This window comes from Equus caballus, chromosome 16 (genome assembly GCF_041296265.1).
Source record: "Equus caballus isolate H_3958 breed thoroughbred chromosome 16, TB-T2T, whole genome shotgun sequence".
In the NCBI taxonomy this organism is placed as follows: Eukaryota; Metazoa; Chordata; class Mammalia; order Perissodactyla; family Equidae; genus Equus; species Equus caballus.
Window position 1 is genome coordinate 9,474,221 of NC_091699.1, and position 19,399 is coordinate 9,493,619.

Genomic DNA, 19,399 nt, shown 5'->3' on the forward strand with positions numbered 1-19,399 from the left:
ACACTGTGCTTTTGCAGACATTAATATCAACAGTGCAGGGGCTGGTCTGGGGCATAGTGGTTAAGTTCGCACACTACGCTTTGGAGGCCCACAGTTCACAGGTTTGGATCTCCAGTGTGAACCGAGCACCGCTTGTCAAGCCATGCTGTGGCAGCATCCCACATAAAATAGAGGAAGATTAGCACAGATGTTAGCTCAGTGACAATCCTCCTCAAGCAAAGAGGAAGATTGGCAACAGATGTTAGCTCAGGGCCAATCTTCCTCACCAAGAAAAACACCCCACAAAAAAAACGAGTGCAGGATTTCTGACAATCGTTGCCTGCAGAGAAAGTGGTTTGTTTGCTGTTATTTACTTGTTGGAAAAGTAAGCAAACTAGTTTGCCTTAAGGTTACAAGTATTTATTTATAGTATATGGCATCTTCTGTAAAAATCTCCATATTCAACTATGGGGAAGGCCTCGAAATTGGTGTGCAAACAGCGAAAGCTGAGATGCAGATGGAAAATCAGAGAGAATTTTGTCATTCTGAAAGCCAGTTACATTGTACCATTGCCACAATTCCAGCTCTGTGGTTTAAGTACATAAAGATGTATTATCAATAAAAATGTAAAAAGGGCAACAACTTTAAGTCTGTTTTTGAAAAGACTCAGAAAGCCTTTCTAGAAGCAGCACACTTTCAGTTTGTGGGATTTTGTCGATAAAATTGCATCTTCACCATTGACCAAGTCTTTAATTCCAGGAGTTGAAAAGGAGATAAGTTTTGCCTCAGTTACTATTAGAGAGATGACAGTATTGCTATCAGCAGTACCCATTACTGGCAGAATTAGCTGAAAAGTACTTTATTCTTCAATTGACCTAAGTTGAGATTAAGTATGTAATTTAGTATCCTAAATGTGCATTATCATGAGCAACGGAGCAATCTAGGAGCTGATAATGTTGAGAAGTTATTGTTCGTGCAGCATGTTACATTTTAAAATGGTTACTAAGTTTTAAAATAAGCTAATTATAATTAGATCTTGACAAAATTTCACATTTATTCTTTTGGCGTAAGCGTTCAATCCAGGATGATGCTATTCAGCTTCAGCTGAATATGGATTTTACACTAAGTCATTGATAAAAAAGTATTTGCTGCATGTCTAACTTTTATGTCTAAAAAGATCTCAGAACTTTAGTATTTTGGGTTGCAAATATAAAACTGCACTATCTTACTACAGCATTTCACAAAACTAGCTGATAAGAGGTAATTTTAAGATTTAATTTTATTGGTCTTTTAAAAGGCCTTGTAATGTTGAGTTTTCATTATTTATGACCATACAGAACATGGTGCGTAGATTGCTATGAAATATGCAGCACAGGGCTATTGGGAAGAACACATCAAAGAGGAATACGGAAATGCTCCGAGAACTGCAGGGGCCTCTTAAAGTGGTTGTTTTCCTGATTTTTCTTTAATACAGTTGACACCTTACATGATATACTATTAGATGCCAAGCAAGTTCCCATTAAAATGTGAAGTTTTGTTTTATTGTTACTTAATAACAGGTAGATAATGATAGGCAGTCTTTTTGTAGGAAGATAGCAAAGAAAATAAAACCAGATGAAGACTCAAGTAAAACTCCTATAAAAACTCTGTGATGTTTACAGTTTGCTCTTGCATGATTAATTACTTGGGAAGTCACTTATTTGCCATCTCTTTCTCCCCTGCTGGACTGTAAGCCATTTGAGGGTAAGGACTCTACGTGGTGTGTCCTCCGCTGCCTCTCCAGAGTGGCAGGCACTTAGAACACGCAAGGGTTTATTAATATAAATTACTGTATTGTGTTTCATTTTGACTACAAAGTAATATCTACTTTAAAAAGGAAAATATTATTACTACCTCTAGCTATTGCTGTTTCTGATAGTTTAGCACATTTCTTTCTGGCCTTTTTACTATGCTTATTTAAATTGTTGAGATCACATTATGTATACAGATTTGTGCCCTGCTTGTTTTTTGCTTAATGTTATATCAATATTTTTTGTTATGTTATTGAAATCTTTGTATAAACATCATTTGAAATGACTATGGTATTCTGTCATATTTGATAGAATGATATGTTTCTTAGTCATTTCCAAAATTTTAGCATTTACTTTCTGCCTGATTTTTTGCTATTATAAGTTATCCTGAATTAAATATCTTTTTATTTTTTAGTCCATTTCAGATTTTTTTCACCTTGGTATAGATTTCTAAAATGGTAATTACTGAGACGTGAAAGAATATGAGTATTTTTAGAATTCTTAATTATATTGTCAAATTATTTTGTGGAATTGTATCATTTTGCATTTCCACCAGGAACATATGAGAGAGTCCACTTTATAACTTCTTGCCAATATTTAATGTTACTTTAAAATCTTTTGCTAATTTGATAGAAGAAAATGATATGTTGTAATTAGTGTGTCTGTGATTCCTAGAGAAGTCAGACTTTCCCCAAATGTTTATTAGCTGTTCTCTTTTTCTTTTTCATTAATTTTCTGTTGACGTCCTATTCTAGAGTCTTAGTAGTTTTTGATGAGCTTTTTATTAACTAAGACTAATAATCTGTCACATTTATAACAAATACCAATTCCAAGCCCTTTTAATTTTCATTTATGCTGTCTGGTATTATATAAAGCTGTAAATTTGGACTTTTTCCAAATAGTAAACTGATTATTGCAACACCCATTTGTTGAGTAATCCTTCCACTTCTTCTTCTTCTTTTTTTTTTTTTGGTGAGGAGGATTGGCCCTGGGATAACATCTGTTGCTAGTCCTCCTCTTTTTGCTTGAGGAAATTTGTCGCTGAGCTAACATCTGTGCCAGTCTTCCTATATTTTATGTGGGATGCTGCCACAGCTTGGCTTGACGAGCAGTGCCAGGTCTGCACCTGGAATCCGAACCCCTGAACCCTGGGCCACTAATGCAAAGTGTGTGAACTTAACCACTACACCACCCGGCTGGCCCCTCTACTTCATTCTTAATGTAGCCATTTCTTACTTTTTATGAAGTTTGCGTCAGTCCAGTTATGTTATTTCCTAACTAAAATGATACAGTGCAACATTATGTATAATCGTGTGTAATCATAATGTAACATTGGTTTCTGTACTGCTTTACAGACTGAATGTAGAAAGTGACACTGCATGAAAGAGACCAAAAATCAGTTCTTCATCCCAAGGACCCGTTAAACTCCAAGAAGCATCATATTCAAATAATAATCAAATGATTTCCCAGAGTTTTTCTTCAAATGGAACTAAAAAGGATATCAATAAATGTGTAGATTTTAAAGTGAAAGATAGTAAATTGACAAATGTTGGGAGTAAGCTTGACCATGGAAATAAAAACTTTAGCAGTCCTGAGATTGCCAAAGATGTGAAACCCAAAGCTGAAGGCAAATGGAAAAGATGGGCTCATTTACTTGCTCAGAGGGAGAAGATGAAGGAACACAAGAAAGAAAAGTACAATAAATTTGGAGACAGTTCTGAAAAATGTGTTTTGGAGAAATGGAAGAGAATCCAGTTTTCTCAGGATTACAGTTCCAACAAGATAATTAAGGAACCCTCAAATCTAGAAGAAGGAAGATCAGTTTCAAAATCCCAGCAAAAATCCTGTGATACTCTCCAGAAGCTTGTAGGAGGAAGTGTCTTCAGTGTAGATTCTACCAAGTCGAAGACTAAGCTGGAGAACAAAGAATGCCTGGAAGGCTGCCGGGTGTCATTAAATTTGACTAGGCACCCAAGAGAACGTTTATTTTCAGATTCCACGTGTAAGCAGACTGTTCATGAGTCAAAAGGAAAATATCATCGTGAGCATCATGAAAGTAATGATTCAAGTTCTAGTGCAAACCTAACCCAGGTAAAGTAGTACAAAATGAAGAATACAGGTTTTAGTGAAGAGTTTCAATATGGTCAGATTTGAGTTGTTCCTTTCACTGATTATGATCGTAGAGGGCTGATTCAAATTTAGTTAGGAAGATTTGTATTGGTTCCTTTATTTTGCCCTTTTAATTCCAAGTTCCTTAGGAAGATATCCTGGTAAGCATGAAGGATAAGTAATAGAAGGGAATGTGTAAAAATGTAGAAAGATGCAGTTAGAGATAGTCCTTTCAGAAAGCACTGCTCCAGTGTCTTAGGCTCTTCTGTAACCCCAGGTACTATAGAACACCCAGGGCTTAATATCCTGAATAGCTTTAACAAATTATTTTTGGAGTGCCCCTGTGTGCCAGGCACTGCAGTCACAGTCTGTTTTCAGAGACTTATTCCTGTGAGGAGACATGCAAGCTGTCACCCTAAGTCTGATAAGTACTTATCACTTAATATGGGATTACAGTGGAGGATTAACATGGCCTTGGTACACTGTGGAGGGATTAGTTAAGAAAGGTTTACTGGAGGGGGTAATGTTTAAACTGAGAACTAAAGAATGCATAGGAATTATTCAGGCGAAGGCGAGGTGGGTGGGATGGGAGAAGGAGGGATGTTCTAGGCAAAGGGAACTACAGTCCTGCGTTAATGAACCCTTAACGAAGGGATGTGTTCTGAGAAATGTGTGGTTAGGTGATTTTGTCATTGTGCGAACATCATAGAGTGTACTGAAGGGAAACAAAATTTACCACCCCAAAATGTGTCTCTTCAACATGGAGATTACTTTAGGTTGGTTATTTTTAAGAAACAAAAGATTCAGGAAGTCTTTCACGTTACCTTCCCCTTAACTGCCTAAACGAATGTAAAAAACGTGTCTCAGGAAGTGAGCTATCACCTTAGCACAACATGAACTAGGTGGTAGACAGGGAGGAACCTAGACAAGCCTGTTTGTTGGGCTCCCCTTTGTGTCCATCTGTTTCTGTATGGCCCAACACTTGTTTTCCAAATATTTGCTCCTTTTCACCTACTTGTAAATTATCTTCCTTCCCTTTGAAGTCCCTGACTCTGCCCGTCCCCGACATCTTTTGTCTTTAGCTGAGGATGTTATTTAAGGTGAGAGTTTCAGCCATTTTGGCAAGTTACTCAGTTTTCCTAGATTTCTCCCATATATATGTGTTATTAAGCATTTGTTTGTTTTTCTCATGTTAATCTGTCTCATGTCAATTTAATCTTACCAGCCAGAAGAATCTAGAAGGGTAGAGGAAAATTTCTTCCTCTCCCACCATACTTGCACAAACCTAGATAGTATAGCCTATACTACACAGCAATGCTATACAGTACTAATCTGTGGGACCACAGTAGCATATGCGGTCCATTGTTGACTGTACATGTACAGAGATCCAGGCTACAAAGCTTGGCACATCTAGTTTGCTTTGAAATTATGTAATAAATTGGCTTTTGTGGACTAATTTGAGAAACTAATCTCTATAGCTTTGTTTCTATGGCAAATTATTTACCTTTAAGAAAACTTTTAGAACTTCGGTAACTTTAGAACTTGAAAACTTCAGAAATTCTGAAATTTAGAGACTGCTTGAAATAGTGGTGGTTGAACCTACCTGCTTTTAGGAATCAAGACTATAGATCGCAGTATAAGATACTTCCTGTGAAAAACGGAGGGATTATAAAGAGCAAGGCCAGAAGAGCTTGAGAGAGAGCACTTTTTGTTCAGTGAACTTAAAGGGTCCAAAGAGAGAAAGAATTGAGTTTGTTCTTTTTATTGCTTTCTTAAAGGAAAGCTCCAGTTTTCTCCTGTGTTATAATTAGTTCCCTAGAGTAAATGCAAGAAAGGAACTTGAAGTTGCCAGCATGTTCAGTAAACATCGTCGTATCATTGCTTCATCTTCTTCTTGTGGTGTACACCTCAGGAATAGTATGAGAAATCCCTGCAATGCATCTTCTGGGTTCCTTTGGTCTCTATACTGAATTGCTACACAAACCGAAGGAGGTACATAGCATGAATATTAAGTCGTAGGGGAAGCAGTTTTTGCATGTGTAGGGGAGGAACACATTTCCTCTACCCTCTCTTGGTTCGTCTGGCTGGAGAACTAATTAAATTCACAGGAGACAGAATAGCAGGAGAAAATTAAACAAAGCTTTATATTCTGAGGACCATGGCCCAGGGCCTTTCTTCCCGAAGGAAGAAAGGGTACCGAAGAAGTGGGGTGCACAGAGTGGTTATATACCCCCAAACAGGATGTTTCATGTAGGATTGAAATGTCCATTTTACAATAGTCGCGAGACTGCTCTGTCAGCACAGTGATTGATGGAAACAGCAGATAGGTCTGCTGTCTCGGTGAACACAGCAGGGTGGCAGGTCTGTTGTCTCAAGCTGGGTGGTCACAGGTGAGTTGGGTGGTCGAAGGTGAGTGCAGCAATCAGTTCCTAGCCTAAGGAAAGATGCTTATCCTTAAGGAAATGCCAATGTGGGGGGGAAGTTGCACCTTTGTCTTAAGGCCATTTGTTCTTGCCATAGTAAATGTTTTAAAGCAGATATGCAGTGCGTGCTCAATGGCCACAGTCAGGTCCTTTTGGAAAAATGCAAAGTCAGGCCGAATTAGGTTTACACCAAATGGCTTCCTCGTGTACTCCAATATATCCTATTGCTTGCCATTTCTATTTGTCAATGTATACATGGGAGAGGCTCAGGCAAGCCAAGCAACTCACCAAAATGGCTGAAACCACCACCCCAAACATCATATCCAGCTGAAGACAAAGGATGATGTTAGGGGTGGGGGGAGTCAGTTACAGGAGGTTACCAGACAGGCACAATAAACAAATGCAGATTTAAGTGCTTGCCTTCCCCATTGATTAAGTCTCTAGAGATAAGGTCATCCCCCCTTCTTCCTGGTAGAGAGGGAGATATCGTTACAGATGGAGATTTCCTTTACAATGTAAATGTCTCTTATAAAGGGTAAGTAAATTCTACTTACCAGTTGCCTTCCAGCCCCAAATAATCATCATGCCAAAGAGACATATCTTGGGATGGCCAATTCCAGGCCCCCACACATGATTACTTTCCAGTTATTGGAATTAATACTCTTTATAAACTATGCCTTTAATAGCAGTCTTATCTGACTTAAAGTCATTGAGACACAGGAGCAGTAAGGAAATATTGTTCTTTCTTGAATATATTATCTTTAGCATATTTATTGACTGTAGCTAATCATCTTAATATTATGTTTATTGTCGTTTTCCTCACAAATTCCGCAATAGATAATTATCTGCCTGAAATAATGAGTGTACTTTACAAGGAAATAATTGTATTTTCTGGATTTAGTAATCCTGTGGTTTAGAAATCTTGTTATACTTTCCTGAGAGAAAATAACTTCTTCTGTTTCTGAGGTCTTGGAGTCCTTTGATATAGACCACTCTGAGTTTGCGCCCTTCCCTCACCATGGCAAATTAATGTTCTAGAGATTTGTCACTTATAGGCCACTTTTACAAACAGTATCCCACTTAATCCTTACAAGTCTGTGAAGTAGAAATTTATCAGTTTATCAAACATTAATTAAATGTACTTATTATGTATCAGGTATGTTTCTAGGTTCTAGGGACTTAAAGATACATAAGGTGCTCTTTATCCTCAAGAAGTTCCCAGGGAGGGAGATTTGTAAACAAATACTCTGTGATACAGTGAAGGAAATAGTAGAGCCCTAAGAATTGGGTTGGTGTTAGTATAAATTTTGGGATGAGTTTAGGGAGGGCTCACAAATGTGGAGATTCTTAAGCTTGGTGTTAAGGGTATATAGAGCAAGGAATAGCAGTTTTGTCCCACCACGGTTGAGGGCTAGTGTGTGTAATGGCACAGAGTTGTGAAATTGAATGGCAAGAGTGTGCGTGGGCACTAAGCTGGTCAGTATGACTGGAGTTGAGATATGTGGAGAATCCATAGGAGAAGAAGTTAGAGAGGAAGCCAATGTATTACTTCATATCCCATGGGAAAGATTGGTTTTCTATCTTGTATTCTGTAGATAGTACAGAGCCCCTGAAATGTAATCAGGGAAGCAGTCTAATCAGATTTTCACTTTAGAACCACTCCAGTAGGTAAAACCATTATTACCCTCATTGTTGGTATTCTTTTTGTCATCCCTAGGGAAAGCTTCATCCCATTCCATGTATTTATTAAGCATGGTGGGGGAGGGCAAATAGTTAAATGCCCATTAAGACTTTCTTTTTGGATAAGGAGGAAGTTTTCAGGGACAATTGACATGAACTTTTCTGGATTTGGGGGTGATAGAAAATTTATTGAAGTCACTGGAAGTGGCCTGTGGTCAAAGAGAGTGAAGGGTAGTAGTGACGTAAGTGACAGAATTAAAGATTTCAAATGTCAGGAGCTTCAGGAAGTTCTGCTATTAGCTTGCTTGGCACTTCTTAGCTGAAGAGAACCTTAAAGATCTAGTGAGCTTGAAAATCAGGTGGAGAAGGGATCATGAAATCCAGGGTCATGGAATAGAAAAGCTGTCATGGGCCTAAGTGTGTGACGTATAAAGTGTTATATCACGTGAAGATGGATGTTAGGCAGTTAGGTTGGAAGCTGAATTCCCAATGAAGCAGCATTCGATACACTTGTTTAAAGAGGGTCTGTAATTTGTACCATGTGTAGCCTCCTGTAAAATACATGTGAGTTTGGTGTTAACTTGGAGAATTCTTAGAAGATAATTTGGTTTAGTAGTGTCTTTTGCCAAGTTCCCTACTGGTTTGTAGGGTCAGGTAGGTCTCGTCCACTCAGCAAAAGTGCCAGTGAGACACTGGAGTTAGTGGAGAGATTTTCAATCTCTGCTGGAAGACCAGAAATAAAGCACAAACCTCTGGTGCTCCACCCCTGTGTAATACAATTGTGCGTTTTTTGGGTTTTCCTCCTCAACCATGTTATAATCTTCAAGTTCCCTTTGTTGTTTTGTCATGTCCCTTTTAGAAATGGCTCAGTTACTTCTGGATGAAAACTTCCCACCACCGAAGGCCAGCCTGTTTACCTTTGCCATGGTTCTTTCTATTTCTTAGAGTGGCATATAGTTTTTTTCTCAGAATATGAATATTTGTAGGAATGCATATATGAATGAGAAAACCCTAAAGAATTTCTACCGTCTTTCATGACTTAACAGAATGAGGCTTTTCTATTCTAGGGGCAGTTTCTCATCTGGGGGTAGTTTTGCCCCTTAGGGGGCATTCAGCAACTGCCTTCGTGGAGACATTGTTGATTGTCAGGAGAGGGAGCGGGTCGTGCTAGTGATATCTAGTGGGCTGAGGCCAGAGATACTGCTAAACATCCTACAATGTGCAGAACAGCCCCCAAAGCAAAGAATTATCCGACCCCAAGTGTCAATAGTGCCCAGGCTGGAAAACCCTACCCTGGGTATCTGCTTCATTCTTAACTAATAAAATTACTTTGCGTTTCAGAGTTTTGAAGCACCGTGTTCTTCAGTGTCCCTTGAAAGTATTCAAGATACAGATCAAGAGGTTACTCAAATACTTATTTTTTTGAAGATTTTTAATGAAATTATGTCAAACAGTTCTAGTTTTAATTAGAAATAATGACCATAAAAACCTTGGTGATATAAAAATAACAGTGATCGCTACTTAAATCAATATATAAGTTTTTATGAAGTGATGGAAAATTATTTGGAAAAGTATTTACACCTTTTTGCCTTTGTTTCTGATAAGCTCTAATCTGTTTTGAATGAAGAGCATGCAGCCTATGGCTCACAAGTTATGTCGATTTTTATTTAGTGTTATCACACTTTTGGCATGCTTATGCCTAGGCTTGCCAAAATGCAGTATATTAACGTGTTTTCGCCTCCTTTTTCTAATTAGCAATAACGTGAAAATGTTGTTCAGTGAAAATGAGAGTGCTGCATATTTATTTTTACCTGCTGCTTCATTTCCCTGCTAGAATCTCCTGATTGACCCTCAGAGTTGTTGCATAGGATTTTATGGTCTCTGGTCCTAAATTAAACTTAGATTCATAGAATACTTTGTGTTTTCTATTTAAAGAAGACTTTAAAACCATGTTGTTTGCTTTTTATTTGTGACAGCATTCAAATTTTTGTATTTTTCTGTCTTCTGGGTCAGTGCTGCTTGGTAGAAGAAAGATCTCTGCCCTTTGCTCTAAAGCCAGATTATATTTTCATTTCTTTGGATCAAAATACATCAGGGAACTACTCCCCCTAAGTGAGAAGGGTCTTGAGAGCTAGACTTCAGTTTGTGATGGTTCATAAACTATCTTAGAAATCTCAAGAAGAGCACTCACCATCCACATAAAAACATATTTGGCTCCTAAAATACTTTGAAGTGCTAATAGGAATGAGGATTAAGTTATTTTGAAGGTGTACCGTGTACTAGGCTCGGTGAGAGGAGCATCACATTATCTCACTTAATCCTCACACAAATGCTCAAAGGGAATAGGTATTTAACATTCCTATTTTGTAGATGCATAAACTGAGACTCAAGGCAGTTGTATAACTTGCTTGCCTAAATTAAAGTAATGAGAAAAGACCTATTTTTAGAAACCCTGTGTGTGTTTACAATCTCTATTCTTTTACCATGCTGTCTCCATATTTCTGTAAATTTCTTTATTTCCACAAATCATCTCGTCTTAAGTCAGTTAATTGCCGTCTTCTCTTGCTAATCTGCAGACTAAATAATTCAAACTATTTTACTGTGAGTCCTTTACAATGTAGATGCAGATAGTAGAAGAGCCTCGTGCTGCGCATGTGGGAAAAAGTGTGGATTTACCTGTGCTTCCACCTTCTGGAGAGTTAACGAGGTTGGAAATTGACTTGGTGGAAGATGATGTACATTCTTCTGCTGGTATACTCTATATGCGTATGATAATGTTCATGATCTCCTGTGCTTTCTTAAAAATTAAGAAAGTATATTTCTTTTGGCTACAACGATAAGGTCTAATATTTGTCTTATCATCATTTGTTTTATATATCTCACATTATTAGATGGTTAGAAAGATTTTCGCTTTCTCTTTTTGCCAAGGGGCGGTAATCAGAGTTGTGAGTTGTGTTTTATTCTTGCTCTTAATCATAACTTTTAACAATTTCATTTATGTAAAGCACTGATCAGAAATAATGCAAATTGCTCAAAGGTATTTCTATTCATGGATTTCTTATATATAAAATTTTGATCATTCTCACTATGGGAGAAGATAATGACAGATATTATCCAAAATCTGTTGGTATACTCTCTCAATTTGTGTTTATAAAAATAGTAATGCTGTCTTACATTCACATTGCATTTTTCAGTTTACTAAGTGTTTCCTGTGCATTAACTTATCTGATCCTCACGTTTACGTTTTCTTTCTTTTACACATATTTATCTTTTCAATTATATTTTACTCAGAGTATATTTAAAATTAACTTATAATTCCTAAGCACACAATTACCAGTGATGCAGGACAGTGTTTGGCAACATAGTTACTACTAGGGCAGGTTAGTTTATGATTGAAAATTCACCCATTTATCATATTCAGCTGAAGTCAAAATTCAGCAATTCATAATATTCTGCGAGTGGATAATTAAACACTGATTACTGTTCTTAAATAAGAATTGGAGTAAATTTACCTTTGTTATTGTTGTCTAAAGGAATACCTTCTCTTAAGAATGCTCTCAAAGTTCTGTGATATCGAAATTTTAGTTATTATACAACTCTATTATGAGGTGTCATCAAATCCTAACTTTGCTGTTTTTCTCTAGCAAATACTGCTTCAGACAAAAAGCTTCTAATCGTAATTGATACAGATATTCTGATGAATCATCTCAAATTTGCTAAAATTTTGAAGACAACAGAAATCACAGGTATTTATAAAACATTTACTGATTCTGATTTTCTTATTTGAGTTGATATTTTATATTAACAGTGATGTGGGGTTTTTTCCCCACGTATGTTTCCATTTCGGTATGCTATTAAGCACATATGTATTAAGCATAATCAGCTTAAGTAAAAAAAAAAACAACAACAGAGCCTTCACAGGTTAACCCAGCAATCTAAACTTCTCTTGTTTGATATCGAATAGTATTTGTTTTTGTAACATTCTTTTGACACTTACATCTATTTTTAATTTTCATTTTTTATGTATTATCTCTTTGTTTAGGTTGTGAATTCCTTACTTTAAAAAACTTCAAATTCTCCTACAGCAGTTCAATTTAGTAATAAGTACTTGTTGACTTCTAAGAAATCTTTTCATTTTTCAGGCTTTGACAGACTTGTATTAATAATTCCCTGGGTTGTTGTGCAAGAGCTAGATTGTATGACGGCAGGAAAACTGCTAAAACATGCCCAGCACAAAGCCATACCTGCAGTTCATTTCATCAATGACAGTCTCAAAGATCAAGATCGAAAGCTATGGGGTCAGTCAATACAACTCGAATCTCAAAAACTTTGTAAGTATTGTTCTCTCACGGTCCTTCCTGATTAAGATTTGTTTGGGTGCTGACTCGTTGGAGGGAAATGGTGCAGAACTTCTAAGAAACTTATAACAATTGGAATGTGAAATGCAGAACACAGTGATCGTTTGGGGTATTCTATTAGGCTTTGGTTTTGGGGGTCTTTGATTTTTCTTTTTCTTTTTCTCCTAGACCACCTTAGGTTATGTGTGTATTTCACAGATAGTGACAACATAGTTCTAACGTATAGTTGTCTATATTACAGTACTTTGAATTCCTTTTGTAAAGATCATTGTTGAGTGATGAGGCCAGTAAGTGATCTGGGTTTCTAGTCTGTCACTGTATGCAGTTAGTATGATGCAGAAGCAGGCACTGTTTTCCTCTCGTCTGTCAGAATCTATAGTAAGCAGGTGTTCTTATAATAAAGGTCTATAGATTTCCTCCTAATTTTTTTTTTCTGTATTAGTTTCTTTTATGTCATTTTTAAATCACTCTAGTCTTAGAACCAAGTATGTTTTTTATGTTTTATATAACTTTTTAGAAAAAAATCTGTGTGTAGAGCAACACTGTTATATACACGTGTAGAGGATTTATTTCATGCTTCAAAAATTTGTTTCTTCCCAACTCAGAATTATTTGTATATGTAGATTCACATTATTTTAAATATCATGGATTTATGTTATTTACTGTACCCATATTTCACTATAAGACATGAAAGACTTTGTCCAAAACTGAATCTAATCATGATATTAATCCTGAGAAGCCTTTTGGCACAGCTATTTAGTCTTAACTCTTTGAGGAAAAAAGGCTTCCACCATCCATTCATTCATTCCCTTTGCAAATATTTATTAGCTCTTGGTATATCCCAGATACAGTGCTTATGCATTTTGAGAAGTAAGTTCGTATGATGTTTCAGAGCTTTTAAAGGAAAACCATGAGTAAATATGACTTATTAGAATCAATAAAATGTTAAAATATTTAAACACATTGTATTAAATTGGACATCTTAGTCTTTTTTTTACTTTTCTTTATGAAAAATTTCAAATGCAGAAGAGAATAATATAATGAATCCCTATGTACCTATCACTTGTTTTCCACATTTTGCTATTGTTTATTTTCTCATTTTCTTTTCTACTTCTCCCCCAACTCCTGGAACTCCTGCAGTAGTTTGAATCAAACCCCAGATAACATATCATATCATTTTTACCCATAAATACTTTGGTATGTGTTACTAACATATAAGACTTTTTATTTTATTATTATTTTCTTGTTGCTTTTTCTCCCCAAATCCCCCCAGTACATAGTTGTGTATTTTAGTTGTGGGTCCTTCTAGTTGTGGCATGTGGGACGCTCCCTCAACATGGCCTGACCAGTGGCCATGTCCACGCCTAGGATCTGAACCGGTGAAACCCTAGGCCACTGAAGTGGAGCACGCAAACTTAACCACTCAACCATGGGGCCGGCCCCAAGACTTTTTATTTTAAACAGCCACACAGTTAACAAAACTAATCCCTGATCTAAGCTATCATTTTGGTAAAGCCCCAGTCCTTATAAGCGGTGGGAATTTTTCTTACTCTTAATATTTTATTGTTTTTAGTTTGTTGATGCAAAATGCATTTTATTATATAATGATATAGATATTAATGATAATTATAGATAACACTTATATGACCATTATTCTCCAGACCCTTTTCCAAGTGCTTTACAGCTAATATCTCATTCAAACCTTATAGTACTTGTGGAAGATAATTTTATTAGCCCCATTTTTTTTTTTTGAGGAAGACTGGCCCTGAGCTAATAACCTCCAGATCAAAAAGTGGTTGTGAAGATTGGTTAATATGTTACATTATAGTACTTGATTGCTCATGGCCTGCAGTAGGTGATAATTCTCTCATGTCTTCATTATATGAAAAGCTTATGCAGGTTGATTGGAATATGTAAAATTCTCTTCCCCTAAATGGACAAAGATTATTAATAGGTAATTCACAAAAGAAGAAATACAACTAGTCAGCCCATTGTTTGCTGCAAATATGTTCCTGTTTGTTGTTTTTAATATTATTAATTTCCCATGTATAAAAATTTTTATTTTGTAGCTTTCACTTTTTCCTTTTTTTTTTTTTTATTGCTTCTAAGTTTAGAAAGTTCCTCCTTCTCAGCAGCTGCTGGGAATACTTACAGTGCTTCAGGGCTTTAGGAATATGAGTTAGTAACTTTCAGGAGAGCAATTTATCAGTGTGGATCAAGAAGCCTAAAGATATAATTCTCTTTCTAGAAATGTATCCTAAAGAAATAGAGATGCTCACAGTGATTTATATAAATAGTGTTCACCACAGCGTTATTTATATAGCAAAAAATTTGAAACAATGTAACAATTGGAGAAGTTATATACGATGCTATAGCCATATGAGGGAATACTATATTTTGAAAAATGTTAATCAAATGTAATATTAAACAAAATGCGATTTAAAAGAATATAAAGTACAACTCCAAATTTGTTAGATTATGCATATATACTTAGTGAATGTTGGTTATATTTAGCTGATGAATTATGAGTTATTTTAATTTTCTTTATATTTTCTGAATTTTCCTGATTTTCTATAGTTATTTTATTTTTATAATAAGGTAAAAATAATTAAAGGCAAAAATAAAGTTATATGCCACCTCCCCTACCAGACGTTTGTTCCATCATTTTTATGTTTTCTTTTATTATATTTTTTGTTGATTCATTTATTTGCCAAATATTTGTGCCAATGCTGTTGTAAGTGTTGGGGCTGCAGCAGTGAATGAAACACACACAGCCTGCTGCTGAGAGGCTTAAATTCTATTTAGTATTAAAAATCATATTAACTGTAGTTTATACAGAATTTGTTTTGGTGTTGTATGTCAGTATAGGTCATTGCTGTTGAGGTGCCATTTAAGCTGACTCTTAGTAAGTATATATAACTTAAAAAGCACATGCTGTTGCCATATGTTGGGCCAAGTGCTTCATATCAATTTCCTCCTTTAAACCTCCTGGTTAAGCAGTTTGCCCAAGGTTATACGTCTGGTAAGTGAGAAAGCAGGGATTCAAACCCAGATTCGTCTGTTTCCAGAGACTTTGTTTTGTTCACTTTTGAATAGTACCTGAGCAGATGCTCAAAAATATTTGTTCAATAAATACTTCATGACTATTCTTGCAGTTTTAAGTGTCTTTTCCAACCCCATGTATCCTAAAAACGTCTTTTAAGTTGAGATAGCTTTAAGCATGATGTAATCGCCTAATTTACTTATAATCTCTAAGTGACTGAACTGAGACTAGAATTCATAGCATTTGGTTTCTAGTATGGCACTTAACTTGCTGATTATGTTTCTTTCCTTTGTGTTCCTGAATAGGCATATCTTATTCCATTTTAGCAGTAAACTAACCACTTTGTTAAACCCATGACTATATGCTACTGAATTCTAGATCTAGAATTTTCATGGCATTATTTTACTGTGTCTTACCTTCCTCTTTTTATTTAAAAAGTTTTCTTTCTTTTAGATGTTTTTGATTTGTAAATACAGCCTAGATTGTTCATATAGTATCTGGATTTTTTTTTCCTTTTTCTCCCCAAAGCCCCCTGGCACATAGTTGCACATTCTTCGTTGTGGGTCGTTCTGGTTGTGGCATGTGGGACGCTGCCTCAGCGTGGCTTGATGAGCAGTGCCATGTCCGCGCCCAGGATTCGAACCAACGAAACACTGGGCCACCTGCAGCGGAGCACGCGAACTTAACCACTCGGCCACGGGGCCAGCCCCAGTATCTGGAATTTTAGTGTGCTGATTGATTGTTGCTTTTGTTAAATTTGCAGATGGATTGAGTGACGAGAACAATGATGATTGAGTATTAAAATGCTGTCTTCAGTACCAGGAATTATTCCCTTGTTCTCTTGTTATTCTGTGCATGTGAGTTTCATAGTCATTTTACTCTTTTGTTTTAATAGCAACTTATCCCAAAGAATTTTTAAAAATCATACTGTATCCACCATACCAAGGATCTGAAACATGCATAATTTTCTAAATCTGCCGGTAAGCATATTCAGTTATATCTCACATTCTTATAATGTGTAAGCTATAGAAGAATGAGATTTGAATCTCATGAAATTTCATTTCAATTTAATTTGTATGATATTTAGAAGACTTTTGAAAAAGCAGGGGAAAGTCAATTTAATATCCCAGTAAAGTAGTTCAGAAATAAAAATCTGACATTTTTTGGTCATGAGGCAAGAAGCTTATTTAATCGACTAATTAGTTTGTTGGGGAGGGTAGGTTATGTAACACTTATGTCCTGGGTGCCTGTTATGGGGTTGGAGTTGGAGTCCTGGGTCTGCCACTTATCAGCTTTGTGACCTTGGAAAGTTGCTTCACTTAGTTTTCTTACGTGTAAAATATAGGGAGAATAATAATACTTGCCTCGTGAGGTTATTGTGAGTATTTAGAGAAAAAAATATATATATATATAAAGGACTTAAAGTTGTGCCTAGTACATCAGATGCTCTCTATAAGAGTTTTTCCTCCTCCTTCCTTCCTCCTCCTTCCTTTCTTCCGTTCCCAAGTGATATTTTCATAACTTAATTCTAAGGTAAAACTAACAATGTTAAGCAAAATTGTATTCATCATATGTGAGAAAAAGCTCTGAAGGAACCAAGCAGAGCAATTTTAATTTGCAGCTTTAGTCTGAATTTTATTCACTGCAAAATGGGAGTTTTACAATTTCATGATTGTGCCTGAATTCTCTGTGAAATGGAGTGATTATAGAAATGAAGAGCCCTAAGATTTTTCTTGTAAGGGGGCTTGGTCAGTTATCATTTTAGCTGTCTTCAAAGATGTTATTCATTTTGGCATTAAATGAAATATTAGAGATTTCTATCTCTAGGTTTTAAATTTTTTTTGATGAAGGACATAATATATCGTTTTGGAGTTTGTTCAAGGCTGAAATAGAACTAGTAATATGTTGATCAGTTTGAATTTGAGATAAGCTAGATTTGAGAGATAATTGTTATGTAATTTTTTTAAAGTTCAACTTAGAATGAAAATTAAATTGAAGAGACTTTATCAACTCTCCATTATTTCTGCAATCAGTGTTTTGGGATTAACAGATGTAACATTTTGTAGTGAAATGAACATTTGTAATCAAACCTTACTTTTTAAAAAAAATTATTTTATTGAGGTCATATTGGCTTATAATATTGTGCAAATTTCAGATGTAGTTTATTATGTGGGGCCAGCCCAGAGGTGTAGTGGTTAAGTTTGTGTGCTCTGTGGCCTGGGTTTCATAGGTTTGGATCCCAGGTGTGGACCTACACACCACTGTAGCAGCCTCCCATGTACAAAATAGAGGAAGATTGACACAGATATTAGATCAGGTGCAATCTTTCTCTCACACACACACACACAAATACATTATTATATATCAGTTTCTATATAGACTGCATCATGTATACCACCAATAGTCTAGTTTTTATCTGTCACCACACATATGTGTCCATTTACCCCTTTCACCCTCCCCGAATCCCCTTCTCTGGTAACCTCCAATCTGTTATCCTTATCCATGCGTCACACCTTACTTTTCATTCTGGCGTTAGCATGCTCCACATGAGCCTGTTTTTATTTTTATTTTTTCCTATAAAGGGTGATAGTCATGCCTACTGTGTAAGTCACACCTCCTTATTATAAGGATACATTTATATTGCTTAAATGGATGATGAAGATGATAATTAATATTAATTGATAATGATAGTAAAGGAGAACCCTTCTATCATACTATATACTATACCTCATTCTAAGTGCTCTACTTACATTTACAATCCTAAATATGGGCCAGCAACCCCTTGTTAGTAACTTCAGTCCATATCTCTCTTCTAAACTCTAGACTAGTACATTCATCTACTTATTTGATATCTCTACTTGGATGTCTCACAGACATCTGGGACGTACTGTCTCCAGAAACGAACTCCTGATCTTTCCTTCTAAACTGTTTCCATCTGAACAAAAAGTCCCACCTTCCACCCATTTGCTAAAGCCAGAAAACTCGGAGTCATTTTTGATACCTGGCTTCCCCTCATAATCTATATCCAGTCAATTCGCGAGTCTTGTATGGTCTTTTCTTTATCTCCCCTGCCACCATCCTATGTCAAGCCATGTTATTTTTCCTCTTTTCTTCCTTTTCTACTCTAAGATTAATTATGCTCTCTACTTCTACACTAGCTCTCCTTCATTTACTCTTCAAAAAGTAATAATGGTATTTTTAAATTTTTAATTTAAAAAATTTCATTATGGAGAATTTCAACATATTCAAAATGAAAGAGAGCTGATAAACTCCAAAGTACCCAGCTGCAACAATTACCGTAATTCTGCCGTCTTCTATCTATATTTCCATCCACTCTCTGTTCCCCATATGGTTATCTTCATACAGTTCTTTTTTTTTTTTGAGGAAGAACATACAATATTAAAATGCACAAATCTTAACTCTACAATGTTGACAGTGGGTACACTGGTGTAGCCTGCATCCTCCTTGATATATAGAACACTTCCATTGCCCCTTTGTGCTCTTTTTCTGGTTTCTAAAGGTGGAAGCTTAAGTCATTTATTTGAGACTGCTGTAGATTTCTTTTTAAGCACTGCTTTAGCTGCATCCCACAAATTTTGATATGTTGTTTGTTTATTTTTATTCAATTCAATATCCTTTATAACTTCCCTTATGATTTCCTTTTTGACCCATAGGTCATTTAGATGTTTGCTGCTTAATTCCAAATATTTGCAATTTTTCCAGTTATCTTTTTGTTATTTATCTGTACTTTAATTCTGCTATGGCTTGAAAACATAATTTATAGGATTTCTATTCTTTTAAATTTGTTAAAGTTTGTTTTATGGCCAAGAATATGGTCTACGTTGGTGAATGTTTTATGTGCACTTAAAAAGAATGTATATTCTGCTCTTGTGGGTGGAGTATTCTATAAACTTCCATTAGGTCAAGTTGGTTGATAGTGTTGTTTGGGTCTTCTATAACTTTTCTGATTATCTGTCTACTTATTCTACGATTACTGAGAGAAGAGTATGGAAATCT

General features: G+C 35.9%; 1 protein-coding gene across 2 annotated transcripts; it reads left to right on the top strand.

Moving 5' to 3' along the window:
- Window positions 1-3,126: 3,126 nt before the first annotated feature.
- LOC138917997 (transcriptional protein SWT1-like) lies at window positions 3,127-16,261 on the top strand. Of its 2 annotated transcripts, XM_070237127.1 has the most exons (6): window positions 3,127-3,860; window positions 9,323-9,382; window positions 10,603-10,732; window positions 11,626-11,727; window positions 12,124-12,312; window positions 16,146-16,261. In XM_070237127.1, exons 1-6 carry the CDS (start codon window positions 3,228-3,230, stop codon window positions 16,175-16,177), a joined length of 1,146 nt encoding a protein of 381 aa, XP_070093228.1. In that variant the 5' UTR covers window positions 3,127-3,227; the 3' UTR covers window positions 16,178-16,261. The 2 variants fall into 2 exon arrangements, with proteins under 2 accessions (XP_070093228.1, XP_070093227.1); XM_070237126.1 differs by lacking the exon at window positions 16,146-16,261 and having other exon boundaries at window positions 12,124-12,438.
- Window positions 16,262-19,399: the final 3,138 nt, after the last annotated feature.

Coding starts and splice junctions, on each gene's coding strand:
- LOC138917997 (XM_070237126.1), top strand. CDS start 3,228: ATGATTTCCCAGAGTTTTTCTTCAAATGGAACTAAAAAGGATATCAAT. Junction 3,861..9,322: donor CTAGTGCAAACCTAACCCAG/GTAAAGTAGTAC, acceptor TTTGCGTTTCAG/AGTTTTGAAGCACCGTGTTC. Junction 9,383..10,602: donor TTCAAGATACAGATCAAGAG/GTTACTCAAATA, acceptor TTTACAATGTAG/ATGCAGATAGTAGAAGAGCC.